This window comes from Mugil cephalus, chromosome 22 (genome assembly GCF_022458985.1).
Source record: "Mugil cephalus isolate CIBA_MC_2020 chromosome 22, CIBA_Mcephalus_1.1, whole genome shotgun sequence".
In the NCBI taxonomy this organism is placed as follows: Eukaryota; Metazoa; Chordata; class Actinopteri; order Mugiliformes; family Mugilidae; genus Mugil; species Mugil cephalus.
The window spans coordinates 150,001-159,355 of record NC_061791.1 but is presented as its reverse complement, the minus strand read 5'-3'; the positions used below and the strand labels follow the sequence as shown (position 1 = coordinate 159,355).

General features: G+C 46.2%; 2 protein-coding genes across 4 annotated transcripts; both read right to left on the bottom strand.

The window, feature by feature from the left end:
* Positions 1-124: 124 nt before the first annotated feature.
* On the bottom strand, positions 125-1,742 carry cradd (CASP2 and RIPK1 domain containing adaptor with death domain). The gene is made up of 2 exons (XM_047575771.1): positions 1,307-1,742; positions 125-841 (listed from the first exon to the last, which is right to left on the bottom strand). Exons 1-2 carry the CDS (start codon positions 1,602-1,604, stop codon positions 531-533), a joined length of 609 nt encoding a protein of 202 aa, XP_047431727.1. The 5' UTR covers positions 1,605-1,742; the 3' UTR covers positions 125-530.
* A 731-nt stretch (positions 1,743-2,473) lies between these two features.
* On the bottom strand, positions 2,474-7,286 carry socs2 (suppressor of cytokine signaling 2). 3 transcript variants are annotated; one of them, XM_047575773.1, is made up of 3 exons: positions 6,966-7,286; positions 5,248-5,475; positions 2,474-4,249 (listed from the first exon to the last, which is right to left on the bottom strand). In XM_047575773.1, the coding sequence occupies exons 2-3, from the start codon at positions 5,372-5,374 to the stop codon at positions 3,774-3,776; spliced, it is 603 nt and encodes a 200-aa protein (XP_047431729.1). In that variant the 5' UTR covers positions 5,375-5,475; positions 6,966-7,286; the 3' UTR covers positions 2,474-3,773. The 3 variants fall into 3 exon arrangements, with proteins under 3 accessions (XP_047431729.1, XP_047431730.1, XP_047431728.1); XM_047575774.1 differs by having other exon boundaries at positions 5,248-5,457; XM_047575772.1 differs by having other exon boundaries at positions 5,248-5,487; positions 6,966-7,285.
* Between the last annotated feature and the right edge of the window lie 2,069 nt (positions 7,287-9,355).

Sequence of the window (9,355 nt, the reverse complement as noted above, 5' to 3'; positions counted from 1 at the left end):
TCAGGATTAATTTTAACACTTTTAGAAATCTCGTAAAAAACTTTAGACTTGGTCAAAACTACATCAATAAAAAAGAGACATGAACGTGAATGATGTTCATCCAGGGACGTGATGAGGTCAGAGCTCAGAAATAAAATGGACTATTTTTATTTAGTGTCAGATTTAAACTGTAAAAAGTCTAAATGCATCACTAGAGAACGAGTGACGGGAGGAAAAAAGATCATAATCAGCAAATAAAAGTTTCTACAGTTTTACAATAAAACTGAGATTAAAACTGCAAAAAAAATAAAAGAAATCAAAGAGTGAACTGTGCAACCTGTCAAAATAAAAGTAGAAGTAGTTTTCAAAATAAAAGTCTTCAGTTTGTCTGGAAACTGTTTCTGAGGAAATAAAAAGACTGAGGAAATAAAAAGACTGAGTTCAGTCCAGCGTGTGAAGACGTCTCAGATCAAACTTTAGTTCAGTCTTTTGTCTCTGAGTCTCTGAGTCTCTGAGTCTCACGTCTCGTCGTCCTGCGGTTGGAGAAGAGGTCACGGCGTCCTGAGGGCGTCCTCCAGGACGGACGGATGGACGCCCCCCGCCCTCAGACTCTCCAGGAGCCTCTGGGCCGTGGCCTCCTTCCCTCTGGACCTCCTCCACTGGACCAGACCGGCCAGAGCCGCCCCCCCCACGCTCAGACTGTGGTCGGCCCGGCAGCGAAACACGGCCTCAGGGGACAGACCCAGGTCCATCAGGACCCACTCCCACTCAGGACCCAGATGGGACGCCAGCCGGGACAGCTGCCGGTCCGAAGGGACCACCTGGAGGACTGGGTCTGGGACCGGGACCGGGACCGGGACATCTGTGGGGGACACATAGAGTCTAAATTAACAATAAAAACAATAAAAAAAACAAAATGTTATTTTTCAGATTTTTCCTTCTCAAACTCAGATTTAATCTGTTTTATTGTAAAAGTGTAGAAATCTTTATTTAAGAGGAGGAGGAGTTGGTTCTACAGGCCTGTGGTTCCGGGTCCAGGTCTGGTTCTGTCTCACCTGTGGTTCCGGATCCAGGTCTGGTTCTGTCTCACCTGTGGTTCCAGGTCCAGGTCTGGTTCTGTCTCACCTGTGGTTCCGGGTCCAGGTTACTTAGGAGCTCCTGGGCTTCTCGACCTGTAAAGTCCGGGTCCAGGTCTGGTTCTGTCTCACCTGTGGTTCCGGATCCAGGTCTGGTTCTGTCTCACCTGTGGTTCCAGGTCCAGGTCTGGTTCTGTCTCACCTGTGGTTCCGGGTCCAGGTCTAGCGTTAGGACCCTGGTGCTGTCTCACCTGTGGTTCCGGGTCCAGGTGGACTCTGGAGCTCCAGCAGCAGCTTCTCTCGGACCCAGTCGAAGTCCTTGAGGGAGCGCAGGAAGGCGGGGAAGGCCCGGGGCCCTCGGCTCGGGAGGATGTCCAGGAGCTTCAGAGTCCTGCGTGTCTCTGTGGGCTGAGACTCGATGTCCTCCACCTGCGCCTCCGTCAAGATGTCCTCCTGGTACAGGAACGGAACGATGGTGTCGCTGACCAGGAGCAGCCCGGACAGTTCTAGGCGGTGCTCCCGGAGCAGAGCTCTGTGAGCCGGCTCCATGTCCTCGGCGAGCCGCCGGTCCCCCCTCGGTCCACCAGAGTCCACTAACCGATTATTGGTGCTGAAGCCCGGTCCCGTCTCAGCTTCCAGTCCGGTGGTGTCCTCAGTGTTATTATGTCCGAGTGGAAACACGGAAGCGGAACAAACATTCAGCAAACACCAGTTTCCAGTCACACGTTTTAATCTATATTTACTTTTAATTCGTTACGAGGCTCTAATAATTATCACCGAGTTAATTAAAACATTTATAACGATCTTCTCATTAATGCGGCGCATATTTAACACATCAGGGAAAACTCCGCTACGTTTCTACGGAGCTGGTTTTAAACACAAACATGTTAAAATCATCCGTTTCTACTTAATAAATAGATTTTAGAGAAAATAATGATGCAGAAACTTCCAGAAGACACTGAACCAGCCGAAGGTTCATATTTATGGTTTAATAAACACTGGTTACTAATGAAATCCACGAGAATTTATAAAATCTGATTCAAACGGAGCTCAGTTGTCTCGACTCCTCCATTAAAATCAGATTTTATTAAAGATGAACCTTTCCAGACTAAATGTTCAAATAAAACCGTCATTTCTTAGTTTTTTTATCGCTAACACCTGAGCTAACGGTAACGTGAACTTACCTTGCGGTGAATTCTCGCGAGATCAGGACACAACCCCTGAAATTTTCAGTTCTTTTCATTTTCTTGTTTGTCCAAATATAACATTTATTTTGCCATTTTATTTCCGTTTATTTCCTTTTGTCATAGGAATGAATTTCCACTCATTTAAAATAATTAACCGACATGTTTTCATACATCCAATAATATGAGAACAAATTTCACCTTTTTATGAAAATAAAACTCAAGATTCAGAAGTGATGAAGCACCATATAAAAATTTTATTGATCTCACAGTCGGACATGATCAACGTTACAGTTTACAGGCCAAACACATGCTTTCAAATCTTCTTTACAAAAATGTACCAGAAAACACAGTGTGACACGATCAATAAATACCTTTAAAAAAAGAACAAATCAAAGCGGCCGACAGCGGCCGTGATATGTACAAAGACTCCATCAGTAAAAAGATTTATTCAGAGAAAGGAGCAGCGAGGCTCAGCGTCCATCACCACAGGGCGCCAACATGGCCGACCGAGCTCTGGTTGGATGATTAGTCAGAGTCAACAAGAAGTCACGAGAGGTTAGCTGCACCCTCAACAACATGCTAGCTTCACATGGCCTGTGTTTGTTTGGATGGAACAGGTGGTTACTTCTGTGACCCTGGTTTCAAACAGGGACATCATCAACAACAGATGGTCACTGATTAAATCAAATAATGAGACGAATTTCCTCATCGACACCGAGCTTTAAAGAGACTCGTTGTTTTTGTTTCACCAGCAGAGAATTCTTAACTCACAACAGGGAATCTTAAAAACGAACGATTTTTAAATAGAGTCTGGTTCAACAATCTGATTTAAAGTTGATATTATAAATGCTACCGAGTGGTGATACATGTGCTGAATTTACCAGACGCTCCGAGCTTCACAGACTCAAACTTAATGTTCTACCACATGTTAATAATTAAGTGTGAACGAGGAACTCTTAAAACGTCCGTGTTTTTAAATAGAGTTTGGTTGGACGTGCTCCTGCAGACAGGAGCTGGTTCAGAGTCTCTCCAGTGGTCTGCGTTGTGAACAGGTCTGTGAGAGTGATACTACACCTTTGTTTTCCTGCGCTGTGATTGGCTGAGGGCTGCAGAGTACTACGGGCTGCAGGGCCAAAGTCTAGCGGAGCCTCGGAGGTCAAACCTGACGTCTGTCCACAGGAAACCATCAACAGCGCACGGGACGCCGTGTTTGTTTTCAGACGATCGATTGCCGCCTCAAAAACACAGCCGTCCACCGGCCAATCAGGCGGCTTCGTTCCCATGTTTACAGGTGGGGACGACAGGTTTGGTTTCTGCATAGTATTCTTCAGGTCAATCATTGTCCAACGTTCCAGGAAGGACGGTGACGTCTGCACCGATGTTTGTGATTCTTCTTCTCATCCTAAATAAATCAATGAAGACGAGTTCTCGTGACCCAGCTCAGAACACGTCCACAGGGATCAGCTGATCCACCGGACCGGTCCTGGCGCCGGGTCCTGGCGCCGGCGACACAGGGCAGGCTGCTCGGCCTCTACACGTTGTAGGCGTAGTCGGTCAGGTAGTCCTTCAGCCGGGGGGGCAGCGGCAGGTCCTGGACGCGCCGCGTCGTCCTGTTGATGGCGATGCGACAGAGATGCTGCAGCGTGGGCGTGGCCGTGTACACGGGGCGGGTCAGCAGCAGCTGCACTGTCCCGTTGGGCGGCGCGGCGGCGGGCTGAGAGTCCGGCGCCGCCCGGTCGCTGGTCCGGGACAGCTGGACGTAGTGCTCCACCAGGTGGACCACGCTGTCAAACTGCTTCAGCCGGGGCTTCACCAGGACCACAGAGTCCAGCTTGAACTTGCCGTGTTTGTACTCGATGCGCAGGTTGGTGGGACCCGCCGACGTCATGGCGGAGATGGTGAACAGGTAGTCTCTCTGGGAGCTGTCCCGCACCAGGAAGGTTCCCTCAGACGCGTCCTGCAGGATCTCTTTGGCTTCGTTAGCGGTCAGGCTGCCCCAGTACCAACCTGGAGGAGACAAGTCACACAGGGACACGGTCAACGCTCCGTGGACCAGGAACCGTAGGTGGTAACGTGGTTCCTGGTTCCTCTCAGTGAGGTTTATTATCATGTGGTTTTCATTGAGCCAATCAGAGAAGATCCAGGAAACATCCTCAGGTCTAATCAGGGTCTAATGTGGTCTACAAGGTCCCCCCTCTGACCTGGTTTATCAGGAACCATGAAGAAGAACAAGTGTCCTGATGTTTCTAATGTGATGATGTTGATGATGTTCTAATGTGACAAATACATGTTTACATTAGTTTAAGGACCAGGAACCAGATATGAGACCAGGAACCAGGAACCAGATATGATACCAGGAACCAGAAATGAGACCAGGAACTAGACATGAGATTTAACACATGGGAAGTAAATCGTTCTTCTTCTCCTCCAAGTTGATTTCCACATATTTCATGAAGCCTGTAAAGGTTAAAAACGTCCATGAGATAAAACCAAAACCTGGAACATGAGACCAGATCCTCCTCCATGACGATGATGTCAGCTCGGAGGAGGAAGAGGAAGAACACTAGGCATGTTTATATGAGCGTCACCATGGCAACCAGAGGCTGGGACGTCCCCTAGAGACCGAGGGGTCCGTGTCTCTGATGGATCCGTCCTCCAGCATCGAATCTAGAATTTTGAAGTTTGAACTAACGTGTTGAACCAGAGTCGGTTCAGAAACGTTTCAGTTCTAGTTTTTCTTCGCTGGATGTTTTCAGGTTCAGCTCCTGGTTAGAAGAACCTGGTGACGTCCAATAAACTCAATAAATGAGCTGATCTGTTAGTGGCTGGAGAACGACGGTCTGATTTAAAAACCCAGAGGGTCCAGGACAGAAGCTCCAGATGTTCTCCACACGTTCTCCAGATGTTCTCCAGACGTTCTCCGTTGGCTGGATCTGGAGGCTTTGAGGAAACGCTCCCAGGATTCTTTTCCTTCTCTTAGGTTTCAGTGGTAGAAATGAACCCACCTGTGTTCCTGAGGTCCTTCATGGCTAAGGCGATGCGGCGCTCGTCCGATTCCACTGCCCCGGCGTTGCTGTCGGCTCGTCTGTCGCCCTCGATGGTGTCCGCGGACTCGGAGGACTGGCAGGTCATTGGACAGGTCCAGCCTTCAGCCGAGCTTTAGGCCCGGAGCTCAGACATGGAGGAGGTCTGCACGTCTGCACCAGGAATCAGCCCTGGAGCCAGAGCCACGTCTGTTCAACAAACTCCATTCAAAAATACAGCCATTTAAGAAAAGCTTGAAATAAATCAAAGCATCTGCACCTAATTAGAAGATTAACAGAAAATAAAACCTGAAATTAACACCAGCCTCTCTCCATATTCTTACATAACCACCGTCTGTCTGTGGATTTATTCACTGAGCTGAGCTCTGAATCTTAAACCATCTTAACCTTTGTTTCCTTTTATTCATTTAATATCAGGATCTGATTCAGTTTCAGGTTCTTAAATCAGCAGGATTCTGACAGGACTCTGGTGGAATGAGAAGGTGTAGCGTTGTGTGTTTATCTTTACGACAGTAACAGCGTCCTCGTGTTTCTTATCAGCTCTGAATAATTTCCTGTCTGTCTCCTTCACCTGAACGTTTACCACCACACAGAACCGTTAAATCAGCTGAAACACCAACACACTTTGGTTCAACCAGAGTGTTTTCATCTCTATAAAAACACTTTCATAACTTCTTTCTTGTGTGCAGAACTTAAACGATATTTTCTTTCCTGACATGTTTATAACCAGCAGAGGAAATGTTTAATCTAATCATCTGCATCATCTGCTCCATGTGTAACAGTGTTAGACAGTTATTAGAACACTGGAGGGAATATAAATGTAGGAATAAACACAGGATGGCGACAGACGAATTAAAGACTGGACTTCAAAATAATGGAAAACCGTGTTTAATTATGCTAAAGCACGTTTGGACACAGAAAGTCAGAGAGAGGAAGTAAAATTGGCGGAATTTTAAAGGGAGTTTGGCGAAGCTAACAGTTGATCCTTCAGGTGAAAACTGAGTCAAATCAGAGCTATTGTTGCGTCATGTGTTTATTTCGTTTAGCGGAATGAAAGAGGGACAGTTTTTAAAGGAAAAGTCTCCTCTTCACATTTTTTACGTTAGAAGTTTTTAAAGAGACAGTTTTAGAGTTTGTCCCTAAACAGTTGAAAACAAATGAACTTGTTTATTATTAAAGAGTCTACTGATAAATAAAGGCACGTATGTTATTGTGATTTTTTTTACTCGAAGAAGATTGAAAATAATCTGAATTTTAACGTGAGTTTTGTGTAACACCATCGATTCTTTCCTTACAGGAGAAAACAGTGAGATTAGAGTCAGTGCTGGTTTGTTGTTGTTGGCAGAATTAAAGACTCAGCTGGTAAATAAAGGAAAATGTCGCCTGTTTTGCTTTTAAGTGATTATAAATGTAAGAGGTGTCGAGTTAGTGTTAAATACGGAGCTTTTTCTACGGAGTTTGGTGGAACATTATCGATTCTTTCCCTGCAGGAGAAAACAAACCATCGCCTCGTGCGCTTATTGTTGTTGGTGGAATTAAAGCGTGAACGTGGAAATAAAGGAAAACATCATCTGTTTTGGTTTTAATTTCCCAGAAATGTCAGAGAACTGGGCGAACACGGAACATGTCAGCGTGTTGAAGGAGTTCGGTGCGTCCAGGTCTCAGGTGTTCAGACTCACCTGAGAGGCTGCGGTCGCTGCTAGCTGCTAGCAGAGAGCTAGCTCAGAGCCCGGTTCTGCTCCTCCAACACACCGACATGTTCCGGGTCCGAACCCGGCGGAAGGCTCCTCTCGGGCGGCTCTGCTCGTCTCCGTCCTCCCTCCCGGCTCCCGCACGGCGGCTCTATCTCCGCGGACCGAACCGACACGGACACCGACAGCTTCCCGTCCTCCCGGTGGACCCAGAGACACACACCGAGCCCGGATCACCGGAGTCCAGCAGCAGCCTGAGAACTGAGCCCAGACCGAGCAGCATTTCCAGGAACTTTCCAAGAACACGGTCACGTGGTGCAGCCAGGACGGATTTAAGGTGGAGCGGACACACTCTGCAGGTCCCAGCGTCCCTGTGAGGACCCGGACCCGGACCAGGACCAGGACCAGGACCGGGACCAGGACCAGGGCCGGGACCAGGACCCGGATCATAGATAGATAGATAGAGAAAGACCGAACATGATCGATTGTTTTTACCTGAACCTGGGACATGATGTGAATTAAAAAGGACCAGACTCAAGTTTTTCATCCTTCAGGAACATTTTTAACTTGACAATGAGATGATTTAACCATTAAACCAAGTCCCTGAGTCTGTTTCTAAATCTAAATAAAGTACCAGCTTTTCTTTTTCCCAGGGTTTATTTTAATATGTGTTTGTTCATCTCCTCATAACTGACTTTCTCCAGAATAAACTAAACCAGAATCCAATAAAAATAATTAAATAAATAAATTAAATAAATAAACAGACGGGTTCAAAAATCACACTTTTTAATTCTTACGAGAACAAAACATCAAAAAAAGAAACTTATTCAAAAGCTTCACTTCACAAAACAAGACCTAACTATTACAATCAGGTAAAAATCAGAGCCTCTTCGGGCGCTGGCGCCCCCTGGTGGAGCGGAGGCGCTGCAGCCTCAGTGCACGTGACATCCAATACAAATGCTCTTGTAGGAAAATAGTGCGCAGCTATGAAACACATTCAGACACGTGAGAAACACCAGGGCACAGTAGTGCATCATCTGAGAGGATCATCCATCTCATGAGAAAGAAAACTACAAATCTACACAGTGAGTGTGAATCAGAGAAGAAGAACGAGGCCGGGCTCCTATAGCTGGAGACATGCAGGTGAATGCAGGTGAACACATGGACGACAGCTGCTCCACGTTCACAGCCACTTCAGAGGCTTCCTGAGTTTAGGGAGTAGAAATATTGCTGTTTGTTCTTTGTTCCGTCTGAAGTTTCCGAACAGCTCATCACATGTTAGTGGAACAAAACGCTGAAAAGAAAACTCAGAGACTCCACAACCAGGAACTAAAAGGTTCCTTCACACTGGTTCTCTGCTTCTCTACAGATCTGAAGTAATAGAAAAGTCATCGTTTGACTTCCTGTTACAACATCAATGAAATGATGACTTAGGCAATTCTGAACATCCGTTTCTATGACGACGGTGAAGCAGAATAAAGCCTGAAGCTGATTCAAATGTTTCATCGTGTGATTAATGCTGAATTAAATGTTTGATTATTTAGAGAATATGTCTCACATTGAACCAAACGACAGGAAAAAGACTAAAAATCTGATTAAATATTCATGAAGGAAAAACCTTAACGAGGATCTTTCTCTTCATCAAAGTCAATAAATGAAACGTCAGGATTCACAAGTTGCATCATTTTAAAATAATTTCAGTCAAATGTTTTAGACTAATTATTGTTTCAATTAATTAAAAATGTTTGAAGGTAAGAAACTAAACACCCTCATTAAGATGAAGCTGATTGACTGGTTAATGAAGACTGTTGTTATTAAATATTAATGAGATCTTTTCCGACCAATCACAGCCCAGTGTTCAGACCAGCGGTTAAATGAGCTCGTTAAGCCTGGATGGTTAAATTAAATTAATCTGCAACAACCAGAAAACCTGTTGACAAAATGTATCAGAAGAACCTCTGACCAATCACAGCCCAGCATCACCGCAGTAAGAACAGCTGTGGACCTCCATCACAAATTAAACCAGCCTCGATAATTAAACCAATCCACTGTGAGGAGGCGGAGCTCCAACTGAAAGTCCCTCTAGCTTCCAGCAGGATGTGGACACTCTGTGAAACTGTCTGTTGTTGAATAAGAAGAGGAAGTTAACGCTGTTTAACTCGTTAGACTCGTTGAGCCTCGTTAAGCCTCGTTAAGCCTCGTTAAGCCTGGCCCCTCCTACACCTCGTAGTGCAGGTCGTTGAGCTCCAGTCTCGTGTAGTGCCGCCTGTCGAAGGACTCCATGGCCTTGCGGCCGCCCACCGCCAGCGCCATGGTGAGCACAGCCAGCCCCAGGACCATGAACGCCACCAGGCCGCTCTTCACCGCCCCCCGAGCTG

Excerpts from the sequence above, each read along its gene's own strand:
- cradd (XM_047575771.1), bottom strand. The coding sequence starts at position 1,604 with ATGGAGCCGGCTCACAGAGCTCTGCTCCGGGAGCACCGCCTAGAACTG. Across the intron at positions 842-1,306 it reads ACCTGGACCCGGAACCACAG|ATGTCCCGGTCCCGGTCCCG; the intron begins GTGAGACAGCAC and ends TGTCCCCCACAG.
- socs2 (XM_047575773.1), bottom strand. The coding sequence starts at position 5,374 with ATGACCTGCCAGTCCTCCGAGTCCGCGGACACCATCGAGGGCGACAGA. Across the intron at positions 4,250-5,247 it reads GAAGGACCTCAGGAACACAG|GTTGGTACTGGGGCAGCCTG; the intron begins GTGGGTTCATTT and ends TGTCTCCTCCAG.